The 17,794-nt window shown below is 39.9% G+C and overlaps 1 protein-coding gene across 1 annotated transcript in view; it reads right to left on the reverse strand.

The window, feature by feature from the left end:
- The window catches only part of ABCC3 (ATP binding cassette subfamily C member 3), a 50,033-nt gene that overhangs the window by 15,604 nt on the left and 16,635 nt on the right, over positions 1-17,794 (reverse strand). The window contains exons 5-16 of the mRNA XM_086624323.1: positions 17,592-17,729; positions 15,747-15,872; positions 14,874-14,935; positions 13,553-13,684; positions 9,305-9,523; positions 6,827-7,004; positions 6,135-6,296; positions 4,898-4,990; positions 3,327-3,530; positions 1,948-2,094; positions 1,471-1,558; positions 378-444 (exon numbers count right to left, since the gene is read on the reverse strand). Of these exons, the coding sequence (XP_086480449.1) occupies positions 378-444; positions 1,471-1,558; positions 1,948-2,094; positions 3,327-3,530; positions 4,898-4,990; positions 6,135-6,296; positions 6,827-7,004; positions 9,305-9,523; positions 13,553-13,684; positions 14,874-14,935; positions 15,747-15,872; positions 17,592-17,729 (1,616 nt within the window). The remainder of the gene's footprint in view (positions 1-377; positions 445-1,470; positions 1,559-1,947; positions 2,095-3,326; positions 3,531-4,897; positions 4,991-6,134; positions 6,297-6,826; positions 7,005-9,304; positions 9,524-13,552; positions 13,685-14,873; positions 14,936-15,746; positions 15,873-17,591; positions 17,730-17,794) is intronic.

The following is a 17,794-nucleotide window of genomic DNA, read 5'->3' on the forward strand; positions in this document are numbered from 1 at the left end:
TGCAAGTCCAAACCCAGATATCTCAACTGTCCTCATAATCCATCGGATCAATTTGATTTGTCCAACACTTCAGAAAAAAAAAAAGTATATTTAAGAAATTTATGTAGCCTTTCTGTCCTTTAATAGGCAACTCTTTCATGCTAGTCGCTGTGGAGTTCAAGTCTCACAGCACTGTTCTGTAAAGCCTAAATACCACGAGGCACGAGGATTAGACTGATGTTTTAAAAGCAGACGAGATGCACATGTGGGATGTGTGGAAACGACCTTTTCCAGAAGTGAGCCTGCAGATATTACTAGACCTTTCAAACAGATCTCCCAGGAGCCAGAAACCAGGAATCAGGTAGATGTTGCATTGCAATTGCATTAAGAAATCTTACTCTTTCAAAGATGGCTTAAGCTCCTTTCCCCAGCTGAACGTCGCGTTTGTTACACTGACGGCACAGCCTGTGTGACAAAAATGCAACAACAGAGAAGGCAGGAAATACATAACACAGAATTGTATGGCTGAGAGACTGGCAGACAGAGCAATCTTCATTTATGGGTGTTTCACATACACTACAGTTCCCTTTTCTGCTGGCATGGGAAGCACAGTCTCATGACAGCGGGACACAAGACAGGCTTGTTCAGAGTCAAAATGACTGATCGCAGCTTGGGCTATAGACTATGAGCTTACAGACCTATAGAGCTGAAAAGCTGTCCTGCTTCACCCTGCGCCGGTGAGGCTGGTCCCAGCATTTGCTGATCCGAATCCCCACGCAACTGTTAGCTCAACTTCACTTCGGAAACCACTTCCGAGTCGGGAGGAGACCACTGCATGCTGTTGACTTTGATGTATCAGATTAAATTTGCCTCTGCACAGCTTTTTGCTTGCCACACTAACAAGTTACAGATCTGCAGGCTTTCTTTACCTCCTGGTGAAGTAGTGTAAAACAGTAATTGCATGACAGCCACAGAGTCATCCCTCCTCCTCCTCCTGTCTCTACAGCATCACACACAAGAGAAGTTTCAAACCACAGTATCACCAAAACACATTACGTAAGAAGACACGTTTTTTTGAGACCACCTGGTTTGCTTATTTGTTTTGGGATGCTGTTTCCAACAGAAGAAATAAAAACTGTTTACACTGTTCCTGGGCATTTGTGCAGTGTAAAAGGTTTGAGCAGGCCTTGCTGTCCGTAGTCAGTGGATGCACTTCATTACTCAGCACTTTTAGCATCCAATACATTGTGGGTGCAAACTCAGGCCCAATAACTCATCTCAAAGCTCAAAAATATAGCCAGAAACTTCTGTAATTTTCACATAGCCTGAACAACAAACATACACTTTTCAAAGCAGCAGCTTCTTTTTTTTCAAAACAAAGAATATTATTGTTATTGTATTTTTGCTTTTTTTTTGTAGCTCAACTAGTCCAAAACAAATACAAGATGTTTGTTGTACTAGCATAGTTTAGAAAAATATTGATGTCTTTACCTGGTGCAATCACTTTTGTTTCCACACAGTTTGGATCAAGTTCATCATGACTCAGGAACTGCTGAATTCTCTTCAGGGAAACGCTTGTCTAAGAAAAGAGCGCGGTGTTATTTTGTCATTCTTTTCATAGGGACTTAATACTCTTACTACTGGAAAAGAAAGTATGCAGAATGGCTTAAGCTTTCACCCCAGGGGCTTCCTGAACAGTGACTCATTCTTTCCCTGCCATCAGTCTTATGCCGAAATTCAAGCTTTCAACTGTGAAATTTCTCAGACCAAGCTGAGTTAATCTGAGTGATGCAAAATTCACACAGACAAGCTTGCTCAGAAGAGGTCAGGCTTTCCCATACAGGGCAGCAGTAGAGAAAGGATCTAAGAAAGAAAACCAGCTAACAGGCAGGTGTAAGGGATCTCTGCATTCCGGAAATCTTTTTGTTCAAGTTGTTCAAAACGACTCGTGCACCAGATCCTCCTTACCTGCACGATGTTGCTAATGACTTGCGGCAGCATACTGAGGGGAAACTTCAAGATATTAAACAACGAGAGGGAGACAAAGGCCTTTTCTGCATCCAGGATATTCTTTTCACCCACGGAAACATACACAGCAAATGTTGTCAATGCTACCTGAAAGCCAGAAAGTGAGCTTACTGCCAGACATATCTAATATTTTGACATTTTGAAAAGCAGTCAGGCCTGATACTTTTATTTCAAAGATGCTTATCAACAACAAAGTTGGGCAAATTCTCTGTTTCCAACCTTTTCAACATGCTCTAAGAATGACAAGTCATATGAACAAGTTGATAGAACAAAGGGCACGCAGAATTAAATAACGTTCAGACTACTAACTCCTACGTTTAGTTGAACTCGGAGATTCAAGAGGTGAACTTCAGAACTTGGGTAAACAAAAACGAGAAGCGGTTATCTGGCTGTGGTTTGGCTGCACTTCCAACTCCACCCAACCAAATTTTCCCATTGTAAACTGCAGGCTAAGCAAACAAAACTTACTCATCAATAGGAAAGGAAGTAAAACCCAAGTTATTTGCTGGTTCGCTGTAAGACAGGGATCATCCACTGCGGAGGGACCATCCCTTGCAGTAAACTAACGGTGAGTATGAACGGGAACGTGTGTTTAAGGAAGTGCAGTAACTTTAAAGAAACACGAAAGAGGCAGGATCTTGACACTGTTAAGAATATTTCTGCAGGGTTGGGCCTTTGATCTCAACAACAGTTCACTAGGAATATTTTTGACAAAGCATTTATCTGAGTATTTTTCTTCACCAAAATTCTTTCGGTAAAAGGGATTCACAGTGCAATGAAATAGAAAATAGAGGGAAAAAGAAAATTGAGGAAAAAGCATTTCAGAATTGGCAATGTACCATTTGGGCTTTATTTTTTTACATTAAATCAATCTTTTTTTAAGCTATAGAATAATTTAACAACTCCCTCTCCCACCAGAGCACTGTAACACAAAAGGTAGAAATGAGAGCTTAAGACAGACATTGTTCTGACTGACTCAATTAAAATTTTTTTTCTGCTATTTTTGCTATTCACAAATACCTCTGAGGTTGCAAATTCCAGTTTCAATTTGTTATGGGAAGTACTTTGAAGTGGTTGGAAATTCTACGGAGATAGCTATTCCCAGCTTCCACTAGCAGGCTTTATCAAGAAACACTCTAATACCGATTAACAAAAAAGGCTTTAGCGAACAGGGAACTTTGCTTCAAAGCATGTGAATATTTTTTTTTAAAAAACTATTTACATTTTATTCCTGTGTACACTTAGTAAGCAGAAAGCCTCACACTCATCCTTCAAGGATGTACTTGTACAGCTTCAAAAGTCATGCAAATTCAATTTACCAGGAATGGCGAGCTGATCCATGCGAAGGTGGACAAAGAATTGAGATAGGCAGATTTTTTCAAAACTCGTAGCTCGTTCTTTCGTATCTCCAACACTTTTTCTGAAAATGATGGCTCCCAAGCATACAGCTTCAGCACCTTTATGCCACCCAGAATCTCATTCATTAATTTAATGCGGGAGTCTTTATATCGCATTTGTTCCACCTAGGTTATGAGCAAACACAGGAGACAGAGTGTCACAGGAATGACTAGAAGAGAGCTTTCAACATGTCTCACAGGGGTGATGGTCCTTGGGCTATTCTTAAAGAGGATGCAAAAGGTAATTAAAGAAAGCCAGACTGTTATCAGTACACTTACTGTGCAAGTCCATACCTGCAAAGAAATCAGAAATCAAAGAAAATGGCTAAAAAGCAGACTATAAAAGCTTTCTGCTCATCTTAACTGTAAGGGGTTACATTTTTCAAAACCACCTTAAATAAAGATTCAGGCACTTCACAAAAATTCTACCCCACTTCTGCCTTTGATTTCTTCAGATTTTTTTTCCTCATATGCATAGTTGTATTTCTTAGGGCATCCCCTGAAAATTGTGGTTACTCCCAGTTTATTTTTTTTCCTATACATTAGAATACAGTGCTTCATTCAGTTACTTTAAAAAAAAAAAAAAAAAAAAAAATCAATCTTTTCTCAGCTGTACAGACAAAACGAAAAACTGCGTTCATACACACACGCACACCAAGTTATGCAGCTCTGAGCATCTTAAAATGGGCAAGGGAGAAAAGAAATGTTAATACTAACATGTTAGCTTCCAAGAGATTTAATGGGAAGCCTGGATGTCTCTAAGGCATATAATAATACCACTCTGTTACTCAGGCTGTGCTTAAATGTCATAATTTATATTCGTTTTCCAACTCTTACCTTTTTCACATCAACAGCTTGATTTTTTTTTCTTAAATCTTCCAAACAGTCACTGATAGGTTACACAGCACAAGCCACTTATTAGATTTTTCTAGCACAAAGCCAGAGGGCTGTGTTATATTGGTTTTTTTTCAGCCTTCCTTGACTAGAGATGACTAAGAGTACAAAGAAAGGAATAAAGGATCTTTTTACCTTAAGGTAATAATTCAAATTTAGCCCAGCTCAGTAGCAGTGAAAGTCAGCACTGGCTACTAGCATAAAGAACAAGCTCCCAGGTTTCAGTTCCCATCTCTGAAAACAGTCATTCACAGATTAAAGAACAGCATTTATTTGCTCTTTCTCTAGACACACCTAGAAGAAGCTACCAGGTGAAGGGATATCGAGACAAAGAAACTTCTTGCTAATCCCAGCAGCTGCTCCAGCATTATGAAGAGCCACTGACTCAATGCCACATTTTTCCCTGAAATAGCATTCAATTCCCTATGGAAAAAACTATCCGAGAGGATACAGTTATTAAACGTATCAGTACAATCTTACTCATAAGTAAATTGGTGCAAATGGCAGCTCATTAACAGCCACGACAATCACTGATGCCTTCATTTCTCCTAGCACAGCTGCCAATTTGGATAACGTCACCTTCTCTGCTGGTACCTTACCTGGAATGCTCTGGTTTTCATTGCTATTGCGGAGTTAAATGGGATAAGTAAAACCATCACAGCAACTCCTGCCAGCACAGAAGGCCCTAAAGTCTTGATTGAAAGAAAAAAGGTAAGTTGTTGTTGTACCCAAGTGCCGCTGTTCCCTATGGTGAGCATTAAAACAACAGTAGGTTACAGAAACAGAAATGAATGTTTTAAATGGACAAGTTGAACCCCTCCCAGTGAAGTGTTTCAATTCCACAGAACAACTATGAGGAGGAGACAGAAAAATATCACATTATTATGTGAATTATTGAATTGCATTGTTATTATGCTAGTAATTGAAAATATTGAATTACTGAAATTAATTGAATTATTATTATGCTAGTATTGGTGATAGAGTGATTTGTGATTTGAGTGGTTCCCAGTGGGAGGGGAAAGTGAGTTTGAACTAACGCAAATACAGAGCTATTGAGCAAATGTAGAAAGGGAACAAATAACCACACAGAATGAATTTTTCCACTGACTTCTCTCTGACCTAGGGGACTGTAATTACTGAATTAATCCAGTACCCTCAATCCGAGTAAAAGCATACGAACTGCTAGCTACCAGAGTTCAGCTTACCAGCAGAGCAGTAACTCATAAAGCTGCTGCAACTTAATGGCTTTCAAGTCTAAATCAATATGGTTATGTTGTTGCTACTGTTTTATGCAGTAAAACAAATTAATTGCATAGAAACATTTTAAGGACGAAAGCCAGTGTTCAGACTGAACCTGGAATAAACCAGAAACAACTCACTGTAGCACAGGAAAAATTACAGTTATTCCAGGTAGATTTGTTTCATGTTGACTTCCACAAAACTTCTTTATATGGCATGATATAATCTTTATACACGGCTTACATTTCCTTATGTCCAGGGTTTTTTTGTTTGGTTTGGTTTTCAAACCATTTTGCTCAAGCTCTCATTTGTATCAACTACTGGGAACACTGTGATGAGTCCAAGACTGATCCTATCAAAGCATGGTATGGACAGAGAAGACATAAAGGCTACCTTTTGCTTCAAATGCCTTATCTCGCCTACCAGCTGAACAAAGTAAGTAAGAGACTAATTGATCATGTACACCAGTACAAGCTATTTTACTATAATGCAGAACAGTAAGTTTCTAAAAAAGCAGTGGTGGGTCAAATTAACAAAAAAATAATAAGCTTGCACACCATTTAGACAAATTCTGAAAAAATGTGACAATGTTTGTACCTCCCAGAGGAAATATAAAGCTAGAAATATCTGGAGTGGTGCAGACCACAACATGTTCAGGAAAGTCATCAGGTCCATGAAACGTTGGGCATCCACCGACATCAAGTTGACAATTTCTCCAACAGTAGACGAGCGCTTCGCTGAGTTTGTGATGACTAAGGACTGATAAATAAGAGAAATTCAGTGGATTCACAATCTTGATATGTATGGAGAAACACAGAGAAGAAATCCTCAATTATTAGCAAAACAAGACACTGTCCAAGAATGTGCTTCTTCAACAAAAATAAAATAATTCACAGCTACATCAATTCCTAATCTCCAAAGAACAAGATTTCATAAAATGGTTTGCTTTGTATGTAGCATTCTGAAGAAAACCTAGTTGCATCTAATCAACTCATAGCACAAACGTACTATTCTCCTGGATCCCTTTTCCAAATATTTAAAGTGAACGAATATTTGCCTGTGATATGTCTGGTGACCTACCAGGACACCCACATTAAGTTGCTGACCACTAGAAAATTCTGTGAAGTATGACAAAGCTACTCCTAAAACCTCACCCAATACCCCAATCTTTCATATTCCAGGACGCTATTCTTCTCCAATACGCCTGCTCTTCCCTGAGTATTTGAGAACTGAGGCCACTTGCTTGGCTATACACTGGTGTTCCAGTCCATAAAATGCTCCAGTCTTACCTTTCGGTATATCACTCCAGTGATCCCAGTTCTCAGCCTCATCCCAGTAACAAAGCAGTACTGGAAATGCTGGTGGAGTATGAGCGTCTGCAGCACAGCACAGATAAACATCAAAGCTGCAATCAAGAATCCCCACCAGGCTGGGGCATCTTTGTTCTTAATGAAGCTGATTAATACACTGTTTTTCAGAAGATTAGGGAAGGAAGAGGAAAAAGAAACAAAAATTAAAAACATGCAGCAAGTTTAATGGGACATAACACAGCTTCTCTCAACCATGGCATCCTGCCACATCCTCTCTCTAACCACAAAAAGCAAACAGCTCTCCAGGATGCAAGCTGAGTTACGATTTCAGTCAGACAATGCTGCAAAGATACACCAGCAAAACCGTGGGCTTTGCCAGGGAGAAAGTCCGTTTGCAAATGAGCCTGTAGAAAAGGAAATGACCAGAAACTCTAGGTTTCCCCTGAGATCCAGCATTTAATCACACACTCACTGGCTGAGTTCTGTTAGGCAGCACCCGGGGGCAAGAGGTGGATGAGAGGACACAGTAGGCCAGTGCAGTAAAGCAGGTGAAACCAGCCTCTTACCCAAATCCTTTTCAAGCAGCCTAAGTGCTGCTGCCTGGGGTGCTTTCCCACAAAAAAAAAAGCCAGATTAAAAGACAACCTCCTGGATGGGTGCATAAAGAGTTTTTCACTCCTACATTTTTTGGTGAAATGGTAGTATCATTAAACTGGCTATATCATCTTTTATTAATAAGCCATTTCTTACTACACACAGCTGCTCTCCCCACGAGATCTGCACAGTCATACAGCAAACAAGCAGAACAACATATGGAAATGTCCAGTGTCCTCAAAAAACATATTTGTGATTTCAGCCTACTGACCAGAGTATTGAATTGTCAAAATATGGGAGAAACAGCGATTTGACTCCATGGTTCAAATAACTAGCAGGGGGAAAATACACCCGGAAACTATAAACCAGGCCCCAAAGTCTTGCATTAGAAGCATGAAGTCGCTAAATATTTCTTCTTCTAGTCCAGAGAGATCTTCCTTCTGCACTGCACCAGTCATTCATGTAAGTGGCCAGCTTCAGGAAAACCTCCTCCTCGCAGTCCCAGCACGGGATTCAGCAATCTTTTTAGAAACATAGAACTATCTTACATGCAACCTGCCAGACAGCCATGGCTTTTTCATTTTCTCTTACTACTAGCAGTGCATTTTCCAAGACTGCAGGAATTTAGACTTGAGAAGAAATTCCCCATCATATGCCTTGAGATATCATTGACAACATATCCAGGAATTTATGCAAATTTGAGAAATTCCCAGAATAGATCATACTTAACGTATTTTCAGAAGGAAGCCAGCTGCCTCCTCTTCACTAGGGACTCTGGAAGGAGACAGACTGCAAGCTATTAAATGTCACCATGCTGGGTCAGACCCTCTTTTTAGCAAATTTTTGGGTATGTCACAAACCACCCACAGAACGTTATCTCAGAACACGGCTCCTCACCGGTGTTATTTTAAGAGACATTCATATAGGAGCAGGGCCCTCTTCTCCCCTTCCCCACATCCACCTGTGGCCTCCATCCAAACTCCATTCCTCTCTCATGCATTAAGAGGACTATGTGCTTTTCCATTGATTTGGAAATAAAAAATAATTGTTTGATAGAAATGCTGGTATTTCCACTGTTACTTTCTTCTTAGTTAATTATTATCTGGCGAAATTCTCACTTTAAGAACAGTACTAACAGAGGAAAAAAATGTGGGGGTCATGCAAAATCCTTTATGGATCAGGCTGAGGAACTGGTCCCTCTGGACATGGGAGGTACAGGAGTTCCTCATACAAGGAGAGTTTGAGGACATCTCACTTTTGTCAAGATCTCTTTTTTTTTTAATAGAACCATAATTTTCTTTCACATGGAAATTTACTGCCACTGTGCCTCACACTTTCGCATTGCTGTGCACAACTAAGAACACACGAACTCATCTAAATGGTTCCAAATCTTTCCCAGATGACAGTGGCATGGCCAAAGCACCACATACTTGAGCATCATGCTTCATTTGTGTATCAAGTCACGCTACAGCTGCAGCCACCACCAACACATGTGGGTATCATATGTACAGAGACTACTGGATCCAGCAAGCAGTGCTTCACTTCGATTTCACAAATAATCCTTTAGAAACGGGGAGAAATTGCTTTGGACTGCTGCAAGGAGCAACAGGTAATTTGTAATTCAAAGCTGTCTAGTGCTGATGGGTGATTTACGAACCTTGCATTTCAGTGAAGCTTGTCCAATTTACAGCTTAGTCCACAATAAAGAAGTCCTGTCTTACGGCATTTCAGTGGGAAGGTGAGGGAGCATACACACACAGCACTGTGAGGGAAACTAGCTATGCATTTCAAAAATAAATAATCTGTGCCAAAGCCAAGCTCCGTAGGGATTGCACACAGAAACTACTCACACAGTAAACCAACCTTAACAGCTTAGGGTTGACAAAAGAAAGTAGGTCTTGTATCAGCTTGAAGAAGGAGCCAATTAAGAAGTATGGCCCAAAGGTCCTCAACAAAGCTTTGAGAAAGGAAGGCTTTCTATTGTGCTTTTTATCTCTGATCAGAACTTCTGCTTCCTCTGGACCATCACCAACATGATTCAGCACATGGTTAGATTTCTTCATATATGTCACATCTTCTTTCCTAGGAGAAAGAAACAAGCAATTGGAGACAACTGACAACAAGTACGTCATTCTCCTACGTGTACAACACTGCAGTAACATCTAAACGTCTGCTCCTTTCTTTACTCTGCTACTTACTGATCAACAGCAAGACTTTCAACAAGACCTATATGTGTTCAGGGATAGGCCACTCTTCTGCAGTGAGTCTTGTTTTCTTTTCTTTTTCTGCAGTACTTATGAGGTACTCCATAGACCAGAAAATCAGTCACCATGGGATGAGAACATGGCCCAAAGGAGTAGGAGATGAAGGCTTGACTTCCTTTAGCAGAGGACAGAGCTGACCTTGAATCTCCAACTTCTTGTAAATGAATCCTCTAACAGTTGCTATCTACATCCCACAAAAGGCATCTCACCTAGTCCTCTGCAAGTGTGTTTGTTACTCAATTAGTAGCTGTACTAAACCTTTAGCCTTATCTGATCACACAGCTGCTTTCAGAAAAGCAGCCTGAATCCCTCTGTGGAGACAAGCGCTGAACCACCCGCCAAGCTAAGAGAGGAACCAGGCACAGCCCTCTCGAAATATAGTTTCGCATTCCTAGAAACTTGAAAGAGTGCAAACATAGCACCTCCAAACCCGAGCCACCTCCGAGATCTGGGCCACAGCTGTTCAAGGTTCTTCCAGGACAGAAACTTTGGGTTTAGGTGCCTAAATTTTACTCAGGTGACAATTTAAGCTTTTAAACCCTGTTTGGCTGTATCCAGTTCTTATTTTGTGCCTCTCTTTCTTCATCTGGAAAAGAAGCCAGCAAAAGTGACCTCTTCTTCAAAGCTCTTTGAGACTGACTGATGAAAAATGGACTCAACAGGTCCATGCTGCTCTCCAGAGCTCTAGGTGTGTTTTCCAGAAGCACCTCCGGGGTTTAGGATCCTGACTTGTGTTGCCCATCAATAAAGAGGGGGTGCTCTGGGAAATTATTTCCTCCACGAATTGCTCTCAAAGAGCAGCCTGGCAGCTTTTCTACTAGCAAATACCGAATTGCTGTTGTTTCTTGGGGGCTAGGGGACCTAGAGAACAATTTCCTGAACGTCAGCCAGGAAGGTTAAGTTCAGGTGGAGCAGGGAAGAGGAAATTAGTCTAGAGCACATAAGTCTTATGAAAAGGGATAGATGGAAGAGAGACCCTAGAAACATTGAAGACTTACAAGAAGGCATTTGAAAAATAACTCGTAAGTACTACCAAGTGAGGTTGGATTTATGATTCTTCATAAAGAGTGTGCAGATTTTTTGGAGCTGGCTGGCTGCAGAGTCAAATAATTCCAACAGCCTGTGAGCGTTCAAAATGATCACTGTGCCTAACAGTTCACAGGTAGAAACTTGTTCACATCCTTTCAGACAAAGGCATGTGCAAATCCCAATTTCTTTGCAATAAAGTTTGAGAGCAGGGGGAGAACCTAAACCAGACAATTTATTTTATTTTTCCTCCAGACAAGAACAAACAGTGTTGTCTTTGTCCTTCCAGATCAAACCTGGAGGGTTTATGAGCAAAGCCTTATTTTTCTGGCAAGCAGGCTGTTAAACTCATTGAAGGATTTGAAGAAACAAGACTACTTGCCCCTGGCTTTGTGCTGTTAAAAATGTTTATTACAGTGAGCTAAGAGCAAAGCAACTGTTCTCTCACAGCAAAAAAAAATCCCAAAGGGAGAAAATGCACTTCTAGTGTTTACTACGGGTAGCTAGGTGAGGTCAGGTTTTCAGCAATGTGTGGGACTGCTCACACCCAGTTTTTTATCAAAGCAAAAAGCATGTGCCTGGTTTCCATTATTTATAGCAGGACAGATAATAGACGCTGGTTATCTCATGGGAAAACACACAGCTTTCTCAGTGGTGATGACAAGGCCCTGCATCTTCAATTTGTCTTCATAAGCATGGTCTCTAAAACCAGAAGCTAACTAAAAATGAGGCAAAATAGATTCCAGCTCTGTCTTCTCCATCCAGCACAGCTCTAACTTTCTTAGAACCAGCTGCACTTATCAGTAAAGTGAGTGAGTAGAGACTTCAGCCATACACACAAAGGCAGCAAAAGGAAAGGAAAAATGCTTTAGTATCTATATTAACAACTTAAATCCACACTCATCTCTCCTGTAATCCGTTCGTAGCAAATGAATTATTAGCAATTATTTAACAGAAATTCACAAGACAGCTGTGAAGCAAGATTTAAGAAAGATTTTGTAGATTTAAGAACAACAGAAATGTGATAATCATTACCATAAAATAAGTTCAAAGCTTTAGATATGCCAGAGTTGCAACTGATTTTTTTTTTAAATAAATTACTACTATGTACACTGCAAATATTTTCCATGACACTTTCAACATGTGTACAACTTGACACAGCATTTTTAATGTCATAAAAGCAGATTTAATGAAAAGAGTTAAAAAAAAAAGTATTTACAACAGCTCCCAAGCAACTACCACTAATATTATTTGACATGAAGTAATTGAGAATACCTACTTACAACTGAAGAGTAAGTAGAGCCACGAAGCTTTTACAGTTATATGAAACCCAGCAATCTGGAGTATAGAGACTTGCTTTGTTTTTGCTCTTTTCCCCACCTTAGAATCATTAATATAGTTGCCACAAAATTTTACCTGAGCTACATAAAAGCCAGAATTTATGGTTAAATTCATTGCCAGCTGGCCCCAGTTTGTATGAATAATTTCCAAAATGCAATGAATCCCCTGACAAAACTCCAGGCACGGTTTCTGGTTTCGTAGCAAAAGTTTTCCTGGACCCCAGGCACTTCTGCACAATGGCTGCGCTCTTACTACATGAAAACGTGGGGGAGTAAGATTTATGTCTATGTCATGAGACCAGAACCCAGACAATGCACGTTATTCCACACCATAAAAATAGAGACATTAAGAAAACAACAACAACAAAAAAGCAAAGTAAAACCACAACACACATACACACAGAGCATTAGTGGACACGCTGCTGGTGTTAGTGCTGGAAACCTTTCAAATTTTAGCTGTGAAGTGGAACTCTCCACATCATATTTAGCCTTGCCAAGAACCTTACAACTCTCTCCTAATATTATCACATAATAGGGTCTTTCCAGTTTGGCAAGGATATGCGCAGATGAGAACAGAGGAAAGCCTCCACATGGAGAAGAAATCTACACAATGAAAGGAAATGGACGTGCAGGCCTCCTCCTTATTGACATTTTTGATTTGAAACACACTATTATCATATCTATTTGTTTGGAAAGTTTTTGGACACTAACCAGTGGGAGAAGGAAATACAATTGCACAATAGATAATTTCTTCAGATCAAATTAGGACAGAACATGCAATAAAAAGGATATCCTCTCCGGCACGGATGTAACTATATGCCAGTTATGACCCTCATCCCATTTCCATCAGAGACGATGAGAATTTTGCTGGTAACTTTCTAGGCAACAGGAGTAGGGTCTCAGCTCTTAAAGTGGGATATCTCTTCCCCTCCTGCCTTTCACACCTTTTGAGTTCCATATCTTTCCTGCTAGGAAGTGAACAGCTGCTCACTGCTAAGAGCCTTAAGGCTAAAAATAGTGTCAGGCCAAAAAACCCACGATGGGGATGATGAGGAATTCGTTTTGGTTCATGGTGCCTAGAAGCTGTGCTCTAACATGCCTAGGAGGGATGCAATTACAGAGTTAGACCTCTACCAGCTCAGTGATGAAAGTGGTTCGTTTTCTACAATGCACTCAACTCCATCCCTTCTGCTGGTGCACCTTCAGCCCTTCTCCACATGGTAACCAGCACTACTCGCCCACGTGGATTTTAAGCACCAAGCTAAAAAGTGTGTTGGTGGTACACAAGCCCCAGAAGGCTGCTGCTTGCCCCTACCTAGGCATACTAAAATAAACAAATTTGACTGTTGATGTGAATGAAGAAGAGACAGGCTGAAGAGGCAGGTGCCATTTTTAGTTGGCTCATTTTCAGCCATGAGCAGCTTATTAATGTTGAAACAACTCAGATCAATCTCTGTCTGCAGACTTGTTTGTATACTTACTGTTTGCACTCTGCTTTTTCTTTGTCCCACTCTATACTTAGTTGCTCCACAACCACTTTTGAAGTATCATCTTCATTCAGTGACCACAAATCTTTATCTTCGAGGGGCCTTTTGTACCCCTGGATTGCCATGCTGCACATATGGAGAAAAACAGCTCAATTCAGTTTGGCTAATAGTACTTATTACTGGAACTATTTGGCTAATAGTACTATCTGAAACTATTAAGCTAATGAAAGCAAGAAGATACATCTCCACAGAAAGGGTGATAATTATACCTCAGTCTCCTTTGTTCTTTACACCAATGTTTGCAATTAAGGAAAGAACATTACATAGTTTTGATTACACATATTTTATCAAAAGTATCACTTCAGAAAAAAAGGACAAAAAAAAACAGCTACCAGAAGCACTTGAATGAAACTGTAGTGTTAAATGAAAACAGTGAAGCTTTAGAAGTCTATCTGGAATAACTGTCAGAGGTGAAGAAAATGCAAAAGTGAAGCTCTCATAAGGTAAAGGAAAATCAGATTTCTCTGAAAACTAGAGTTCCTCAACTGTAAGAGGAATTTTGTCAAGGGATACAAACATCTAGTTGCCGAGAATCTCAATGGGGAAGCTGAACATTCAAAACCCTGGAAGTTTAGAAAGATCTCACTCTCACTAAAAAGAACTTTACAGAGCTGTTGCCACGACAATGAAGTTACATGGATGCAAGAACGAAGATCTCAACATTCTCAACGGATATGGAAAAACTGGGTCTTAACATGACCTTTGACAGCTGTTTCACTTCTTTATTGTGGAATAGTAGTAAGCCCAATCTCAAATTTGCATCTTTAATACACGTGCCTTTTGACAGCAGTTATCAGTTGGTGGTAATCATTTGTATCTATAATCCAGTTTACTCTCCCTCTGGCACAGAAAATGTCCTCATAAAAGAGCATTCACCCATGAACCTCTACAGGAAACAAAATGCATCCTCAGGTTGGGTGAAAGGCTGCCACAATTAATCTTGTAGAACACAGTCTTACATCTTGTTTAGGTTACGTTCCAGCATGCAGTAAGCACAACTAGGCTGTACACCCTATTAGTCATGCCACAACCATTGCCACTGCTCTTCAGGGCAGAAGTTTGGGCAGTATGAGCACTCTGAAAGCTGTTTCTAAAGGGCGAATGCTAGAAGTGCTGACACCACTGTGGATGAAAGAGCATCCAACGTGAACTACTTACAGAGGAAAAATCTCTGTAGTGCTAACTCTGTACACCACACATCACAAGTAGACTTTAGGGTTGTCAGCTGTCCAACAGCTTGAAAAGAGAAGCTCACCTTGTAAACCACCAAAATGTCAATCTTGACAGGAAGCCTGAAGTTAACTCTGGACAGGGATTCTATAGTAAAGTTATGAGGGGAAAAAAACCCAAAATAAATAAAGCAAGTCATTTACCATTGCTTTAATAATAAGACAGTCTATTTTGATCAGTTTTGGTATATTATATGGTATATTACATGTATGTACCTTTGTCTTAACGAGACATAAAATTGACTTCTTTCATTTCCCGTGTCAAGTAGAGCTCTTTATCTTTAAAAATTGCTTCATATACTGCCTTTAAATCACACTTACATAAAGTTCGATGTCATTCTATGTTTCTGAAATGTTCATTTTAAGAAACGAACTCAACTTCTCTCTCAGCTTGGTTTAAATATAAATCCAATTATAGAGACCATTTTATGAATCGCAGAAGAAATTTAACCTGTAACACCACTAGTGTCTTCTGTTATTAATGTTTTTCCATATCTAGTCTCAACACATATAGAACTCATTTATTAAGACGACCCTTATAGATTTTAGCTAACTCTAAACGAATGTTAAGCAAGTACACTATCTCCACAAAACTCACTCTTGAAATCATTAATATTACACTTCAATGTTCATAAATGTAATTTAAACTGCTGTGAAGCAGCAAGTAGGAGAGCTGCTTTCACTACATAGTTTCCAGTTGTTATTGATGGCACATACAATGGAAAAAGGCTTCACACCCCAATATCACTCTCCATACCCAGTGTTTCATAAGAGGGTCACTACCTACTGCAATCTCAATGACAATCCAAAGCTGTTTTCAATGACAAGTATGTTCAGTGGATATCTCAAAACATGATATAGTCTGTAAAGGGCAAATAAAACAACACGAAAATACTTACAGGATCTGTATTAACAGGGGAAAAAAATGGAGGCTTTTCTTTAAAACATGAAAGGATCAACTCAATGATTATCAAAGCAAAGTAGATGTAAAAGGTGGTAAATCTGAACCTTTCATTTACATGGCCCTAGAGGGAAAAAGAAACACAGTAAATGACTGGTTTTATTGTACTTCCCAGCCCCCCAACATACACCCCCCACTCTGACTTTTTCAGTTTCTTTTGGCAATTCCTTTCTTCCTCTACAGTTGAATACTGCAAAGTAGCTGCTAGCAGGACTTATCTTACAAAAGTATGCACGTACTCTGTAAAGTGCCTAAGAACATGCTTATCTCCAAGGTTTTCATTAAATTACGTCAAGTTCAAAGTGCTTATACATCTTCACTGCATGCAGACACTCTCTGGAATCAGGGCTACATGACATCCTTTTAAATTACCTCCAGGGATTCTTGCAAGATCATGTCTTAAGCATAGGAATTGTCAACCCAGATCAGAGAACATCCATTTACTTTAGTATCTTGCCCCTGACAAGCCGTCAATGTTAAATACTTTCAGAAGAAGCTGCAAAAAACCACTGTATTGCATAATAACAGTTCCATCTGCTCTAGAGATATTTTCCGTCCTCATACGAGTCTGCAGTAGACTTAAAACTTCTTGCTGTGAAGGTACATCCCTTATACAGCTCTCATACTCTAATGTAGCAGTGAATGCTCTCAATGTTCACTTCAAATATTTAAACCTTAAGTGCAGGAGAAAGAATATTTGTTCCTCAGCAGTTGCAAGAACAGGAGAAACATTACCCATGCCCATTATAGGACTCCGCACCCACAATTTTAAGTTGATGAAGGATTCAAACATTGATAGTTCAATATTTGTACTTATTCACCACTACTACCGTGTTTAAATCGACTTTAAGTGGTGTTTGAGAGTGTCTCACCAGGATTGCAGCTATTTTCTGAAGAAGTTCTGCACAGACTGTCATTTAAGGTTTAATTCAATCTCCACTGGAATATTTACAACAGGCTGGTGCAGCAAAATCCTTGCTAAAAGGATAATGCTGCTAATAGTCACAAAAAAGTAAGTATAAAAAACAGAAATCACCAAGCAGAATCAACGCTGATTTCACTGAGGAGAAGCAATCAACTTAATGTTTTTCAAATACTCTTTTTCACTCTTAGCCTTTGATGATCTAATCACTGAAGCAATCTGCTTTGCCCTACTTAGTGAAATTCATTTCTCTGGAAAATGTAACAACTTTCTTACTGTGGGAAAACCTGCTATGTTTTTAAAAAGGACTCATAACATCCCAGGTTTCTTTCCTCTCCCTCCGACTTTCTGTTCTCTATTTACAGCCACAGTTGGAGTCAAAACGCTGTCTTCAGCACATCAGGCACTGACAAAAGACAGCCTATGGAGCTGTATAATGTGGCCAAGCTGCCTAAGCAAAAATGGAACATTATATATTAAAATGCGTCATCTCTGATTACTACCCATCCCTCTTTAAGCACAGGAGATGAAGGAGGCTGCAAAAGGGAAAATGGAAGGGGGGGCTGGGGTGGGGGTGAAGAAAAAGCATCTGTTCTAATATACATTCAGTCTTGGTACAGCCCTCATGTGTCTATCAGGTATCCAGTATAGCCTTGGGCTAAGCAAAATCTGCTTCTTGACATTGCATGAGAAATCCCAGCTCCCTTCAAGTCTGAGTCAAGGCAACGGAACCAAACCTCCCTTTCTCTCTGGCAAAAGCTGAGCTCAGATCTGACTCCAAACTCAGTGATTCATTCCCTTCACTGAGATGTTAATGCTACATTTCCTGTTCTCCAAGTGCTAACAAGGATGGCATGTTACCTGTGCTGTTGTAGTCATGATCTTAGACCGGAAAGGCCCCACGGCACAGAGCACAGACAAAAACCAGAAGATAATGAGCACTCCAGAGGACTGAACTCCTCTCAGCCTTTCGTATTGAATAAGCAATGTAGTTAACAGCTGTAAAAGTAAATACAGGAACACGTGAACACAATCCTGTCCCATTGCAGCCTTTATTCACGCTC

Source organism: Tauraco erythrolophus, chromosome 20, assembly GCF_009769465.1.
Source record: "Tauraco erythrolophus isolate bTauEry1 chromosome 20, bTauEry1.pri, whole genome shotgun sequence".
Classification (NCBI taxonomy): Eukaryota; Metazoa; Chordata; class Aves; order Musophagiformes; family Musophagidae; genus Tauraco; species Tauraco erythrolophus.